Here is a 17,085-nt window from a genome sequence, read left to right as displayed (position 1 = left end):
TAGAATTCTTTCCCGAATCCTTCCCATTGTACGTAGACCATAGATACTCTAGTGTGTGACGAACCCAACTCAGACTTCTTCTGAAAGGGTCCAGACGGAGGTGGGTAAAGCGGGACAAGCAGGCAGGTCGTCTGAGGGATTCGGTGAAGCCAAAGGGTTCACAACAACACTTAGAGTTGTCTCTCACAGTAATCAGCAATGCTTAGTATGAGTACTATGATTGTGATTGTTACCACTGGTAAACTCCCAGAGTCCACCATAACGAGTGACTATTTACATGTATATATACTCTTCCTGATCGCTTATGGCCTTCTTCGATCCTGTCTTCGGATCGCCTTTGGTAGCTAGCTATCCTCCGCTATCTTTCCCCTTTTGGCAATTGTTCGCTCGTGGTAGCCTGCGCTCCCTAGCGATCCGTGTCAGCCTCGCTTCGTGCCCTTCTTGATTGGTGGCTCATTCGGCCTGCTGCACCCCACCGGGTCGCGGTTTATGGTTGGCTCGTGACACGATGCCCCCTCTTCAGGGCTTTCGACCCGAAAGCTTCTCATGACTTATTTCAAATACCACCAACATCCCCTTTCTCAATAGGTAACGTCCTTCTTCCGCTAACCTCCTTTCGTCATGGCTGATCGTATTCCCAGGAATCGTCGCGATCTCAAGCGCGAACAACACGCTATTGCGATCAAGATCGAGCGAGAGGGTTACGAAGTCGCCATGCCTTGCGAGCGTTGTTAGAATACGAAGCCGCGGAAGCGTTGTGTGATGATGGAGGGTTTGAACAAGTGCCAAAATTGTGTTCGCATGGGCAAGAAGTGCAGTGGTCCGAACGTCGCGGATGCCCGTAGGTTCCTCGTAGTTTTCCTTCGTAGTCTTGGGTTGCTGACTGTCTTAGTCCTTTCGAATTTGTCGGAGCAGGAGAAGGTTTCGAAAGAGATTGCCAAGACCGAGGCGCTACTTGCTCAGACGCTAAGCCGTTTAAGTCGATTACGTCGTTTATAGCAATCCCTGCGCGATCGTGGTGCCGAAGTTTTTCGTCGTGGCATAGCTCGTCTAGAGGAAGAGGAAGAACCAGATACTCCTCCGCCGATGTCGGAGATATAGACCCTCACGGGTTAGGCTTAGGCGTTAGGTACTTTTGACGTGCTTGATTGGGAGTCGATCGGGTTGGATCCCGGTCCTAATTCTGGCGGGTTCCCCTCTTTTTCTGTCGGGGAATGGGCTTTGGAGCCGGTTCTTGTGGCCGGTCAGGATTCTGCCGGTAGAACTGCTCCAGCTTCTCAGGGCAATTCAGGTTCTTGACTGGTTCCTATGAGTTATCTTCTAGTCCAAAATCAAGCCATTTGACCAGGTACTGCAGTTCTCCGTTAATGATACGTAAATCTAGAATTTCTTCGACGTCCTATTCTTCTTCCTTGTCCTCTGCTTCGATGTGCGTGGCAACCTTGGCGCTCTTTGGTGCTGGTTCGAGAAGTGAAATATGAAAAACATCCGTCCGTAGTCGTATAGATGACGGTAACGATAGTCGGTAGTTGGATGTCGAAATTTGTTCTTTGATAACGAAGGGTCCGACCTTCTTAAAGTCTAGCTTCGTACTTAGTCGTTTGGTTCGTAAGTTCCGTGCAATCAAGTAGACTTTGTCTCCCCTCTCTAGGCGAGGTCCCTCGAGCCTGTGTTTGTCGTAGTAGTTCTTCATTCTAGTTCTGACAAACTCGAGTTCCTTTTTAAGCTTTTTATATAGTGCGTACATTTGTTCCGCTTTGACTGCTGCTCTCGGCACTGTGACTTCTGGTCCTTGCCTAAGGTCTGCTTCGTATCCGTAGTTCGCGAAGAACGGTGTGACTTTGGTCGTTTCTGTCGGCGTCGTGTTGTAGGCGAGTTGTGCTGTTGGTAACAGTATGACCCAGTCGTTTTGCTGGTAGTTGACGTAAGAACGGAGATACTGCTCGACAACTTGGTTCAGTCGCTCCGTTTGTCCGTCAGTCTGTAGGTGATATGCCGTTAACAGCTTGCTATTAACGCCCAATCGTTGCATTAACGCTTGCCAGAACTTCGATACGAATTTGGTGTCTCTGTCGGTGATCCATTCTTGCGGCCAAGCATGCACTGATGTAACTTGCCGATAGATTATGTCTACCAACTGTTCCGCTGTCCAGGACTCCTTGTAGGGAAAGAAGTATGCCCACTTAGTCAGGCGATCTACTACAGTAAGAATACTATCATAGGTCACTCCTGTGGCTGTGTCCTTAGATTCTGGCAGCTTCGTGATGAAGTCTATCGTAACTAAACTCCATGGTTTGTCAGCTGTTGGCAGTGGCTAAAGTAGCCTATATGGCTTGTGTCGTGCCGTTTTGCTTCGATTGCAGATGTCGTAACTCCGTATGACTTCCTTAACTCGTGCCGTTAACTGTGGAAAGTCGTAGTGTTTCTTGACTTGTGCGATAGTCTTCGTGACTCCTTTATGTCCTCCGAGTTTCGACTCGTGGAGTTCTCGAATCATCCGTAGCTGTTGATCTTTGTCGTGGATGTATGCTTTACCTCGGTACTAGAGTTTCCTATCTTTTTCTTCTACTCCGTCAGGTACCACTGGTCCGGGTGCTGCTTGATACTGTGCCTCGTTGATCCTTTCTTCTCGAAAGATTGCGCAGCATTCGAGGAACGAGTCGAGTGGATCATCTTCTACGGGTGTCTGCGTCTCGTGATGCAGCGTTCCGTCTGTCCGTTCCTTGAATAACGGTGGTGTCGTTCCCGTTTGTCCTTCCGTGTGATCCGTTCGTCGACTTAAGATGTCCGCTCGTGCGTTCTCTTTGCCCTTCTTGTAGCGGATCTCAAAGTTGAATTCCGCGAGGAATTCTGCCCATCGTATTTGTCGTCTGTTGAGTTCTTTTGTCGTCGTGAAGTATCGCAAATTCTTGTGATCTGTATATACTTGTACTGGTTCAATCGTGCTACTAAGGTATGGTCGCCATTCTTTGAAAGCTTCGACAATCGCAAGTAGTTCCTTATCGTGGATCGGATAATTGAGACGTGGTCTATCGAGCTTCTTTAAAAAGAAGGCTATAGGATGTAGCTTCCCTTGTTCGTCTCGTTGTCCTAATTGTCCTCCAATGGCGTAGTCTGAAGCGTCCGTTTCTACCTCGAATGGCTTCTTGGGGTCTGGCAGTACTAGTACTGGGTCTTCGGTAATGGCGTTCCGGATCTGCGTGAATGCTTGCTCGTGTTGTTCTTCCCATTAGAATTCAGCATTCTTCTTGGTGAGTTCGTGCAAAGGTCGTGCGATCGCTCCAAAGTTCCTGATGAACATCCGGTAGAAGTTTGCAAATCCGATAAAGCTTCGTATTTCCGTGACTAACGTCGGTCGTGGCCAATTCTTGATAGCTTCAACCTTTGAAGGTTCCATCCGGATTTGTCCTGGGGATATCTCGTATCCCAGAAACACCGTTTTCCTGACGTGGAATTCGCTCTTTCCCTTGTTAACTGATAGCTTGTACGCGTATAGCGCGTCCAGCACTGCTTTTACGTGCTTCCGGTGTTCGTCTATTATCTTGGAGAAGATGAGTATATCGTCGAGATAACATACCGCAAATTTGTCGAGAAAGGGTCGGATAGCTTGATCAATCAGGGCTTGGAACGTTGCCGGCGCGTTCGTAAGTCCAAATGGCATGACGAGGTACTCGTAGTAGCCATAAGGTGTCCTAAAGGCCGTTTTCCACTCGTCGCCTTCTTTGATCCGTATATGGTTGTAGGCCGATAGCAAGTCAAGACGCGTGAAATATTAGGCTCCTGCCAACTGATCTCGGAGCCGTGAGATCAGCAGTAACAGGTATCGATTTTTCACGGTCTGTTCGTTAAGTTGCCAATAGTCGACGTATAACCATAGCTTTCCGTCTTTCTTGGGCACAAACAGGATTGGGTAGCCTGCTGGCGATGTCGACGGGCGGATATGTCCTCTTCGAAGGTTCTCCTCCAAATATCGCTTAAGTTCTTCGTCCTGTGTCTGGCTCGTATGGTAAATCTTGAAGAACTTCAGTCGTGCTCCTTCCTTGAGCTTGATCTCGTGATCCTATGGGCCGTGTTCTGGTAATCCTTCCAGATGCTTCGGTTCGAATGCTGGGTGTCCTTCGTATTCCTTCGGTACTTCCCTAGTCTTGTCTCGTCTCTCGGTTTTCTGGTAGTATGCGAACTTGGTTCCGTCTATGGCGATACTGGCGATTTCTCCTGTCTCAACCCACTGCTCCTATTGCAGTGCTCCGCATTCGTTAACAGAGAGAACAGCTATCGGCGATTCAGCTCGTTCCTCCTGTCGTAACGTCGGTATCGTTATGCCGCTTCTTCCAGAGTCCGTAGTGGTCTGCCTACCACTGTCCGTCTCTTGCGGTGGATCCGTAGGACATGCCTTTCTCTGAGCATCGTCCGCTCGCGATCCTTGCGCGCTCCCCATCTCGCTGGTCGAATACGACTCCGTTCGGGGTCGCAGGTGGCCACCATTCTTCTAGCTAATGTCCGGGTCGTAATCTTCATGCCATGGTAACCCCAATATCATGTCTTTGTCGTTGCCTATGTCTACGATGCTGAATACGACTGCTGTAGTCTTCCCTACTACAGTGATGTCGATCGGTTCGGTCTCCCTACGTACCCATTGCGTCGGAAATAGCCCTTTGACTATACCATGCTTCCGCTTCATTCTCCAGGGTATCCGTAGCTAATTCACCAGTGTCGGCGAAATCAGATTCATCTCTGCTCTACTATCCACTAGTACGAGCATTTCGTGCTGTTTCCACTGTGCTGTTATCCATAGCCGCTTGTCTTGCCGCCGTCGTCCAAAGATTGCGGCGATTTCCCATGTTTCTGCCGGGAGGTCTCGGTATAGTGGTCTCTTGTGCCAGTTCCTCCTGTATTACGCTACCACTCGCCGCTACGCGGGCGTTAATGGTTTCCGGGCCCCTCGAAGGGCCCTGACCCGTTTCCTAGGTCAGTGCTGACCTCTCCGGTTGTTCGGCTAATAGCGGCTTCGTCGATCGTGCTCATTTCCGTGAGCCATTGAGTGCTTGCGGCTTCCCACCATTGGGTCCGTTCCGCTTTCCGTCGTACGTGCCATAGCTTCATCTGAAGCTCCCGAATTCGCAATTTCTTTTCGTCCGCGTGATAGAGGCAATCGTTGCTCCAGCACGAGTCCCATGTGTCTCGTCCGGTTCCGCAGTGCCTAGGCCAGGCTCGTCTTGGAACTATCGTGATGCTTTCTAGATCGCGGGCTTCGATCTTCCAGAGCAATTCGGCCGCTCTGTTTCCTGCATCATAGACCCATTCCACAGGGCACAAGCCTCCGTCCCCGTTCTCCTGTCGGGTCGGCTAGTGGTTGTTTTCGAATTTGTCGCGGAAGTGGTATCGGCATTCGTGTGCCACACACTGGAACCAGGGCACTTGCGTATGTGCCTCATGTCGAGGGTGCAGTCGCGTGGCGTCGCCCGGGAGGTATTGGAATTCTTTCCCGAATCCTTCCCATTGTACGTAGACCGTAGGTACTCCAGTGCTGATATAGGAGTGTTTCTTCCAGTAGCTTTCCTACGTACGTTCGTCTTTTCCGCGGTTCGCGCGCATGAACTGGTATTCGGGGTTCCGTACGTCGTGGCTGAGTTGCTGATCGTCAAAGTGCTCGGCGTAGCTATCGGGCCTATCATATGTCACAGGCTGTTCCCCTTTGATAGTTTCCACGATACGTCGGAGTTCCCTCATTTCGTCCTTTATCTCATCGCTCTGCTGGGCGAGTCGAGTCAAGCGCCCATTCCGTTCGCGTAGTTCCGTGTTAAGTCGGAAAACTTCGTTACGGTACTATTTGATTCGTTCCTGGAGGAATAGAGCATTAGGTCCGGGTCTTTCGATTCCTTGGGTGTCGGTTGTCCACGATCCATCCCGCCTCTACGTGACTGTGAAACCCCACTGCCTCAAGGTTAGGAGAATCGAAATTAGCGGCGCATACTCTCCTGCCATGTCCCATTCGGTAAGACCTGTCTCTGGGTCCACAGTGACCAGTTCGGAGTACGGTGCTTGTTCGTCTTCACCGTTGCCGTCGTGTCCGAGACTGTCCGTATCACTGTCCTTGTCTTCGTAGCTCGTGGCTACTACTTCGGTGACGTTCTTGGTAGTTTCGTCGATGTCCGCGATTTCTTTTCCAGGGACTGGCTTCCATTCTTTCTTCGGGCTCTGGCATTCTCGCTTATAATGCCCTTTCTTTCCGTAGTTGTAGCAGGTAACATTGGACTTGTCTTTGGTCGCCTTCTTCTGGTCCTGCTTCTACGCTGCGTCTACATCCATAGCTCCGGGGTGCGTCCCGTACGAGGTACTGACGTACGCTCGCTTTTTCTTATCGTTAGCCTTAACCGTAGTTCCGTTCATTCGACCTCGTTTCTACTGCTCTCGTGCGTAGAGTCGATCATCGATTCTGATGGCCTGTGCGATGTATTCGTCCAGGGTCTCAGGCCGGTCGTACTTGTATAGCTCGTCCTTGACCTTTTCCTTTAAGCCGTTGTAGAACAGTTGCATCAACGCCTTGTCGTTAAGCTGAGACTTGAGCATGTCCTGTCTAAACTGTGCGGCGTAGGAGGCTGCTAACTTGGTCTGTCGAAGATTGGCGAGTCTTTCTTGTGTATGAATCTTCTCGTCTTTGTCGCCGAAAACCTTTCGAAGCTCTTCTTCGAAACGGTCGTAAGATCGGAAGACTGCCTGTGTAAACGCGTCTCGGTCGTCTTCGTCTTCCTCAGTGAGGTAGTTGTTCTACGTAGGCTCGAACCATCTGAGTGCCTTGCCCTCTAGTCTTGTGGCTGTGTAGAGGACTTTGGCTTTGTCGTCTGGAAACTTGTCGTTATTGAGCCGGAAGTAGGATCGGAGGTTTGTTAGGAATCCTACGAGATCCTCCTTGGTTCCTCCGTATTTACCAGGTGGTTCGATCTTGATACGGCTCGCCTTGGCGGTCTCGAGCGCTTCGATTTTGGCGTAGGCCTCGTTGACCAACTTCTGCGAGTACTTTTCGCGATTCTCGAGTTCCTTGATTCGAGCTTGAGCAGCCTTGTCTCTCTGGTCCAACTCCTGGATCCGCTGCTAGAGTTGACCAAGCTGAGTGAGCAGCTGTTCGGCCGTGACGTCGGTAGCCATGTCGATGTCGAGGTCGAAGTCTCCTCCGTTCTGAACCATGACAGAACAAAGGGAGTGGTAACAACGTATGACGAACCCAACTCAGACTTCTTCTGAAAGGGTCCAGACGGAGGTGGGTGAAGCGGGACAAGCAGGCAGGTCGTCTGAGGGATTCGGTGAAGCCAAAGGGTTCACAACAACACTTAGAGTTGTCTCTCACAGTAATCAGCAATGCTTGGTATGAGTACTGTGATTGTGATTGTTACCACTGGTGAACTCCCAGAGTCCACCATAACGAGTGACTATTTACATGTATATATACTCTTCCTGATCGCTTATGGCCTTCTTCGATCCTGTCTTCGGATCGCCTTTGGTAGCTAGCTATCCTCTGCTATCTTTCCCCTTTTGGCAATTGTTCGCTCGTGGTAGCCTGCGCTCCCTAGCGATCCGTGTCAGCCTTGCTTCGTGCCCTTCTTAATTGGTGGCTCATTCGGCCTGCTGCACCCCACCGGGTCGCGGTTTATGGTTGGCTCGTGACATAGTGCTAATATAGGAGTGTTTCTTCTAGTAGCTTTCCTATATACGCTCGTCCTTTCCGCAGTTTACACGTATAAACTAGTATTCTAGGTTCTACACGTCGTTACTAAGTTGTTAGCCGTCAAGATACTCGGTATAGCTATCGGGCCTATCGTATATTACAAGCTATTCTCCTTTAATAGTTTCTACAATACATCAGAGTTCCCTTATTTCGTCCCTCATTCTATCGCTCTACTAGGCAAGTCAAATCAAGCGTTCATCCCGTTCGCGTAGTTCCGCGTTAAGCCGAAAAACTTCGTTACGATACCATTCAATTCGTTCCTAGAGGAATAGAACATTAGGTCTAGGTCTTTCGATTCCTTAGGTGTCGGTTATCCACGATCCATCCCGCCTCTACGTGACTATGAAACCCTACTACCTCAAGGCTAGGAGAATCAAAACTAGCGGTGTATATTCTCCTGCCATGTCCCATTCGGCAAGACCTGTCTCTAGGTTCATAGTGACCAGTTCGGAGTACGGTGCTTGTTTGTCTTCACCGTTGCCGTTATGTCCGAGACTATCCGTATCACTACCCTTGTCTTCGTAGCTCGTAGCTGCTACTTCGATAATGTCCTTAGTAGTTTCGTCAATAGCCGCAATTTCCTTTCTAGGGGCTAGTTTCTATTCTTTCTTCGGGCTCCGGCATTCTTGCTTATAGTGTCCTTTCTTTCCGTAGTTATAGCAGGTAACATTGGACTTGTCTTTGGTCGTCTTCTTCTAGTCCTGCTTCTACGCTATATCTATATCTATAGCTCTGGGGTACGTCCTATACGAGGTACTAACGTACGCTCGCTTTTTCTTATCATTGGCCTTAACCGTGGTTCCGTTCATTCGACCTCGTTTCTGCTACTCTTGTATGTAGAGTTGATCATCGATCCTAATAGCCTACGCGATATATTTATCTAGAGTCTTAGGCCAATCGTACTTATATAGCTCGTCCTTGACCTTTTCCTTTAGGCTATTATAGAACAATTGTATCAACGCCTTATTATTAAGCTAAGACTTGAGCATGTCCTATCTAAACTATACGGTGTAGGAGGCTACTGACTTGGTCTGTCGGAGATTGGCAAGTCTTTCTTACGTATAAATCTTCTCATCCTTATCGCTAAAAACCTTCCGAAGCTCTTCTTCGAAACAGTCGTAAGATCGGAAGACTGCCCGTATAAACGCGTCTCGATCGTCTTCGTCTTCCTCCGTAAGATAGTCGTTCCACGTAGGCTCGAACCATCTAAGTGCCTTGCCCTCTAGTCTCATAGCTATATAGAGGACTTTAGCTTTATCATCCGGAAACTTATCGTCATTAAGCCAGAAGTAGGATCAGAGGTTTGTCAGGAATCCTACAAGATCCTCCTTAGTTCCTCCGTATTTGCCAGGTAGTTCGATCTTAATACGCTTTACTTTGGCGCCCTCGAGTGCCTCGATTTTAGCATAGGCCTCGTTAACCAACTTCTGCGAGTACTTTTCGCGGTTCTTAAGTTCCTTAATTCAAGCTTAAGCAGCCTTATCTCTCTAGTCCAACTCCTGGATCCGCTGCTAGAGTTGACCAAGCTAAGCGAGCAGCTGTTCGGCCGTAATATTGGTAGCTATGTCGATATCGAGGTCGAAGTCTCCTCCGTTCTGAACCATGACAGAACAAAGGGAGTGGTAACAACGTATAACGAACCTAACTCAGACTTCTTCTGAAAGGGTCCAGACGGAGGTAGATTAGGCGGGACAAGCAGGCAGGTCGTCTAAGGGATTTGGTAAAGCCAAAGGGTTTATAACAACACTAGAGTTATCTCTTATAGTAATTAGCAATGCTTAGTATAAGTACTGTGATTGTGATTGTTACTACTAGTGAACTCCTAGAGTCCACTATAACGAGTGACTATTTACATGTATATATACTCCTAGGATCACTAGCAGTCGTAGTGATCATTCATACTGGCTTACCTGGCTCATATCGTGAGCCGGTGATCCTCTGTTAGGATCATTCCTTGCCAAGCGTGATCCCGTCCTGATTGGTCCATCATTCCTTCGGCTTGATTGGCCCGTTCGTGCCAGTGGCTCAGGCGGCATCTGCATGTATATTTCCGTGACACTTGTCTAAGGTCGACAGACTACGTGCTACTATATTAGTACCTTTCTCTACTAAAAACTCTTTCTATTAACGAAGACGCCGGAGCTATATAAGCTTTTTAGACAACTCGCGCTAGGCTTCTTCTAGACGGCGTTAGGATTTATCTAGCTTAAGTTTGGTACGACGTTTAGTATCCTTGATATAACGCTACTCCTAGAGAATATAATCTACTAAAGCAAATATTAGGAATTATATTTAAAAAAAAAAGAAGAAAAAAGGAGATGTACTTATAAGAAGAAAGCAATATACTAGAGCTATTATAAGAATAACCTTAACAAACGTAGGCTTTGTAACACTTCGTGCGTACGATCATTTTACAGACAAGGCCTTGCGACGCGCACTAAGAGCAAGGCATAACGACAAAACCGTTCTTAGCAATGTTCTAAGCAAGGGAAGCATGGTAACGTGTAGAATACGACTTCTGTTTCTCTATCGGCATTTTGTTAACATGGCGACTATAACGTAGAAATAGGAAGAATGTAGTACTTACAAGCGAAGGGTCGTTGGCGCTATTTGAAATAGCCTAAGAGGGCTTTCAGGTCAAAAGCCTTGAAGGAGGGGCATCGTGTTACGGATAAGCATATGGACGGCCCGGCAGGCTGTAGCCAGGACATAGGACATTCCGACAGCCAATCACTTGACGGACTAATCAGAAGATTATCACTGCTAAGACTAAGGTCTTTACTAGTGATAATAACATATTACCGTTGATAACGCGGAATTATAGAGTAAAAGGAGAAATGGTACTAGTGATAACTATTGAAGAAGGACAGATAATTGTATATATATAGCTAGCTAGTCACTCGTTATGGTGGACTCTGGGAGTTCACTAGTGATAGTAACCTAACCTATAATTATAGTACTTATACTAAGCATTGCTAACTATTGTGAGAGATAACTCTAGTGTTGTTATAAACCCTTTGGCTTTACCGAATCCCTTAGACGACCTATACGCTTGTCTTGCTTGATTTGCCTTCGTCTAAACCCTTTTAGAAGAAGTCTGAGCTGGGTTTGTTATATACAAGTCCTATATATCTTGTCCTATTTTGTAGTGCCTAGGCTAGGCTCGTTTTAAAACTATCGTAATGCCTTCTAGATTGTAGGCTTTGATCTTCTAGAGCAATTTGGCCGCTCTATTTCCTATATTATAGATCTATTCTATAGGACGTAAGCTTCTGTCCTTATTTCTTTGTCGGGTCGGCTAGTAATTGTTTTTAAATTTGTTACGGAAGTAGTATTGGTATCTATATACTATATATTAGAACTAGGGCACTTATATATGTGCCTTGTATCAAGGATATAGTTATATAGCGTTACCTAGGAGGTATTAGAATTCTTTCCTAAATCTTTCCTATTATATATAGACTATAGGTACTCTAATGCTATAGTAGGAGTATTTCTTCTAGTAGCTTTCCTATATATACTTGTCTTTTCTATAATTCGTATATATAAACTAGTATTCTAGGTTCTATATGTCGTTACTAAGTTACTAGTCGTTAAGGTACTCGGTATAGCTATTAGGCCTATTATATATCATAGGCTATTCTTCTTTAATAGTTTCCATAATACGTTAGAGTTCCCTTGTCTTGTCCCTTATCTTATTACTCTACTAGATAAGTCGAATCAAGTGTCTATCCCGTTCGTGTAGTTCCGTATTAAGCCGGAAAACTTCATTATAGTATTATTTAATTTATTCCTAGAGGAATAGAACATTAGGTCCGGGTCTTTTGATTCCTTAGGTATCGGTTGTCTATGATCTATCTCGCCTCTATATAATTGTAAAACCCTACTGCCTTAAGGCTAGGAGAGTCGAAATTGGTAGTATATACTCTCCTACCGTGTCCTATTTAGCAAGACCTATCTCTAGGTCTATAGTGACCAGTTTGGAGTACGGTGCTTGTTTGTCTTTACCGTTACTGTCGTATCTAAGACTATCTATATCACTACCCTTATCTTTGTAGCTTATAGCCGCTACTTCGATAACGTCCTTAGTTTCGTTAATAATCGTAATTTCCTTTCTAGGGACTATCTTCTACTTTTTCTTTAGGCTTCGATATTCTTGCTTATAGTGCCCTTTCTTTCTATAGTTATAGTAGGTAATATTAGACTTATCTTTAGTTATCTTCTTCTAGTCCTGCTTTTATACTATATCTATATCTATAGCTTTAGAGTATATCCTATATAAGGTACTAATATATACTCGCTTTTTCTTATCATTAGCCTTAACCGTAGTTCTATTTATTCGACCTCGTTTCTACTACTTTTATATATAGAGTTAATTATCAATTCTAATAGCCTATATAATATATTCGTCTAGAGTCTTAGGCTAATTATACTTATATAGCTTATCTTTAACCTTTTCCTTCAAGCTATTATAGAATAGTTATATTAACACTTTATTATTAAGCTAAGACTTAAGTATGTCCTATCTAAACTATATAGCATAGGAGGCTGCTAACTTAGTCTATCAAAGATTAGTAAGTCTTTCTTATATATAAATCTTCTTATCTTTATCGCCAAAAACCTTCTAAAGCTCTTCTTCAAAACGGTTATGGGATCGAAAGACTATCTATATAAACGTATCTTGGTCGTCTTTGTCTCCCTTAGTAAGATAGTCGTTCTATATAGGCTCGAATGTCACGATTTGGCTGCATAAGGCGACCCGGCAAGGCGCACAGAACCAATCAGGAACCACAAGACCTAAGGACCAATCAGGAAGTGATCGCAGTGATCGCACTTCGATCAAGACGAGCACTTGGGTAACGATCGCAGGATCGCAGCAGCGATCGCACGATCAAGACTCAAGGGGGAAAGGACAAGGAAATTGTATATAGTCACTCGTTCTGGCGAACTCTGGGAGTTCACCAGTGGTAACAATCACAATCACAGTACTCATACCAAGCATTGCTGATTACTGTGAGAGACAACTCTAAGTGTTGTTGTGAACCCTTTGGCTTCACCGAATCCCTCAGACGACCTGCCTGCTTGTCCCGCTTCACCCACCTCCGTCTGGACCCTTTCAGAAGCAGTCTGAGTTGGGTTCGTCACACGTTGTTACCACTCCCTTTGTTCTGTCATGGTTCAGAACGGAGGTGACTTCGACCTCGACATCGACATGGCTACCAACGTCACGGCCGAACAGCTGCTCGCTCAGCTTGGTCAACTCCAGCAGCGGATCCAGGAGTTGGACCAGAGAGACAAGGCTGCTCAAGCTCGAATCAAGGAACTCGAGAACCGCGAAAAGTACTCGCAGAAGTTGGTCAACGAAGCCTACGCCAAAATCGAAGCGCTCGAGACCGCCAAGGCGAGCCGCATCAAGATCGAACCACCTGGTAAATACGGAGGAACCAAGGAGGATCTCGCAGGATTCCTGACAAACCTCCGATCCTACTTCCGGCTCAATGACGACAAGTTTCCGGACGACAAAGCCAAAGTCCTCTACGCAGCCACGAGACTAGAGGGCAAGGCACTCAGATGGTTCGAGCCTACGTGGAACGACTATCTCACGGAGGAAGACGAAGACGATCGAGACGCGTTTACACGGGCAGTCTTCCGATCTTACGACCGTTTCGAAGAAGAGCTTCGGAAAGTTTTTGGCGACAAAGACGAGAAGATTCATGCGCAAGAAAGACTCGCCAATCTCCGACAGACCAAGTCAGCAGCCTCCTACGCCGCACAGTTCAGACAGGACATGCTCAAGTCTCAGCTTAACGACGAGGCGTTGATGCAACTGTTCTACAACGGCTTGAAGGAAAAGGTCAAGGACGAGCTGTACAAGTACGATCGGCCTGAGACTCTGGATGAATACATCGCGCAGGCCATCAGGATCGATGATCGACTCTACGCACGAGAGCAGCAGAAACGAGGTCGAATGAACGGAACCACGGTTAAGGCCAACGACAAGAAAAAGCGAGCGTACGTTAGTACCTCGTACGGGACGCACCCCGGAGCCATGGATGTGGACGCAGCGCAGAAGCAGGACCAGAAGAAGGCGACCAAAGACAAGTCCAATGTTACCTGCTACAACTGCGGAAAGAAAGGGCACTACAAGCGAGAATGCCGGAGCCCGAAGAAAGAATGGAAACCAACCCCCGGAAAGGAAATTGCGGCCATCGACGAAACCACCAAGAACGTCACCGAAGTAGCAGCCACGAGCTACGAAGACAAGGACAGTGACACGGACAGTCTCGGACACGACGGCAACGGTGAAGACGAACAAGCACCGTACTCCGAACTGGTCACTGTGGACCCAGAGACAGGTCTTGCCGAATGGGACATGGCAGGAGAGTATGCGCCGCCAATTTCGATTCTCCCAATCTTGAGGCAGTGGGGGTTTCACAGTCACGCAGAGGCGGGATGGATCGTGGACAACCGACACCCAAGGAATCGAAAGACCCGGACCCAATGCTCTATTCCTCCAGGAACGAATCGAATGGTACCGCAACGAAGTTTTCCGACTCAACACGGAACTGCGCGAACGGGATGGGCGCTTGACTCGACTCGCCCAGCAGAGCGATGAGATGAAGGACGAAATGAGGGAACTCCGACGTATCGTGGAAACCATCAAAGGGGAACAGCCTGTGACATATGATGGGCCCGATAGCTACGCCGAGCACTTTGACGATCAGCAACTCAGCCACGACGTACGGAACCCCGAGTACCAGTTCATGCGCGCGAACCGCGGAAAAGATGAGCGTACGTGGGAAAGCTACTGGAAGAAACACTCCTATGTCAGCACTGGAGTACCTACGGTCCACGTACAGTGGGAAGGATTCGGGAAAGAGTTCCAATACCTTCCAGGCGACGCCACGCGACTGCACCCTCGACATGAGGCACATGCGCAAGTGCCCTGGTTCCAGTGTGTGGCACACGAATGCCGATACCACTTCCGCGACAAATTCGAAAACAACCACTGGCCGACCCGACAGGAGAACGGGGACGGAGGCTTGTGCCCTGTGGAATGGGTCTACGATGCAGGAAACAGAGCGGCCGAATTGCTTTGGAAGATCGAAGCCCGCGATCTAGAAAGCATCACGATAGTTCCAAGACGAGCCTGGCCTAGGCACTGCGGAACGGGACGAGACACATGGGACTCGTGCTGGAGCAACGATTGCCTCTATCACGCGGACGAAAAGAAATTGCGAATTCGGGAGCTTCAGATGAAGCTATGGCACGCACGACGGAAAGCAGAACGGACCCAATGGTGGGAAGCCGCAAGCACTCAATGGCTCACGGAAATGAGCACGATCGACGAAGCCGCTATCAGCCGAACAACCGAAGAGGTCAGCACTGACCTGGGAAACGGGTCAGGGCCCTTCGAGGGGCCCGGAAACCATTAACGCCCGCGCAGCGGCGAGTGGTAGCGCAGTACAGGAGGAACTGGCGCAAGAGACCACTATACCGAGACCTCCCGGCAGAAACATGGGAAATCGCCGCAATCTTTGGACGACGGCGGCAAGACAAGCGGCTGTGGATAACAGCACAGTGGAAACAGCACGAAATGCTCGCACTAGTGGACAGTGGAGCAGAGATGAATCTGATTTCGCCGACACTTGTGAATCAGCTGCGGATACCCTGGAGAATGAAGCGGAAGCATGGCATAGTCAAAGGGCCATTTCCGACGCAATGGGTACGCAGGGAGACCGAACCGATCGACATCACTGTGGCAGGGAAGACCACAGCAGTCGTATTCAGCATCGTGGACATGGGCAACGACAAAGACATGATATTGGGGTTACCATGGCATGAAGATTACGACCCGGACATCAGCTGGAAGAACGGTGGCCACCTGCGACCCCGAATGGAGTCGTATTCGACCAGCGAGATGGGGAGCGCGCAAGGATCGCGAGCGGACGATGCTCAGAGAAAGGCATGTCCTACGGATCCACCGCAAGAGACGGACAGTGGCAGGCAGACCACTACGGACTCTGGAAGAAGCGGCATAACGATACCGACGTTGCGACAGGAGGAACGAGCTGAATCGCCGATAGCTGTTCTCTCCGTTGACGAATGCGGAGCACTGCAATGGGAGCAGTGGGTTGAGACAGGAGAAATCGCCAGTATCGCCATGGACGGAACCAAGTTCGCATACTACCAGAAAACCGAGAGACGGGACAAGACTGGGGAAGTACCGAAGGAATACGAAGGACACCCAGCATTCGAACCGAAGCATCTGGAAGGATTACCAGAACACGGCCCATGGGATCACGAGATCAAGCTCAAGGAAGGAGCACGACTGAAGTTCTTCAAGATTTACCACACGAGCCAGACACAGAACGAAGAACTTAAGCGATATTTGGAGGAGAACCTTCGAAGAGGACATATCCGCCCGTCGACATCGCCAGCAGGCTACCCAATCCTGTTTGTGCCCAAGAAAGACGGAAAGCTACGGTTATGCGTCGACTATCGGCAACTCAACGAACAGACCGTGAAAAATCGATACCCGTTACCGCTGATCTCACGGCTCCGAGATCAGTTGGCAGGAGCCCAATATTTCACGCGTCTTGACTTGCCATCGGCCTACAACCACATACGGATCAAAGAAGGCGACGAGTGGAAAACGGCCTTTAGGACACCTTATGGCCACTACGAGTACCTCGTCATGCCATTTGGACTTACGAACGCGCCGGCAACGTTCCAAGCCCTGATTGATCAAGCTATCCGACCCTTTCTCGACAAATTTGCGGTATGTTATCTCGACGATATACTCATCTTCTCCAAGACGATGGACGAACACCGGAAGCACGTAAAAGCAGTGCTGGACGCGCTGCACGCGTACAAGCTATCAGTCAACAAGGGAAAGAGCGAATTCCACGTCAGGAAAACGGTGTTTCTGGGATACGAGATATCCCCAGGACAAATCCGGATGGAACCTTCAAGGTTGAAGCTATCAAGAATTGGCCACGACCGACGTCAGTCACGGAAGTACGAAGCTTCATCGGATTTGCAAACTTCTACCGGATGTTCCTCAGGAACTTTGGAGCGATCGCACGACCTTTGCACGAACTTACCAAGAAGAACGCTGAATTCCAATGGGAAGAGCAACACGAGCAGGCATTTACGCAGATTCGCGACGCCATCACCGAGGATCCAGTACTGGTACTGCCAGACCCCAAGAAGCCATTCGAGGTAGAAACGGACGCTTCAGACTACGCCATCGGAGGACAATTGGGACAACGAGACGAACAAGGGAAGCTACATCCTGTAGCCTTCTTTTCAAAGAAGCTCGATGGACCACGTCTCAATTATCCGATCCACGACAAGGA

At 48.2% G+C, this 17,085-nt stretch overlaps 1 protein-coding gene across 1 annotated transcript; it reads right to left on the bottom strand.

Moving 5' to 3' along the window:
• Nucleotides 1-4,923: 4,923 nt before the first annotated feature.
• MYCTH_90296 (uncharacterized protein) lies at nt 4,924-5,730 on the bottom strand (the record flags this gene model as incomplete). Its single annotated transcript, XM_003665831.1, has 3 exons — nt 4,924-5,346; nt 5,403-5,527; nt 5,568-5,730. The coding sequence occupies 3 exons, from the start codon at nt 5,728-5,730 to the stop codon at nt 4,924-4,926; spliced, it is 711 nt and encodes a 236-aa protein (XP_003665879.1).
• Nucleotides 5,731-17,085: the final 11,355 nt, after the last annotated feature.

Source organism: Thermothelomyces thermophilus, chromosome 6, assembly GCF_000226095.1.
Source record: "Thermothelomyces thermophilus ATCC 42464 chromosome 6, complete sequence".
Classification (NCBI taxonomy): domain Eukaryota; kingdom Fungi; phylum Ascomycota; class Sordariomycetes; order Sordariales; family Chaetomiaceae; genus Thermothelomyces; species Thermothelomyces thermophilus.
The sequence above is the reverse complement of the archived record's forward strand: the minus strand, read 5'-3'. Positions and strand labels throughout refer to the sequence as shown.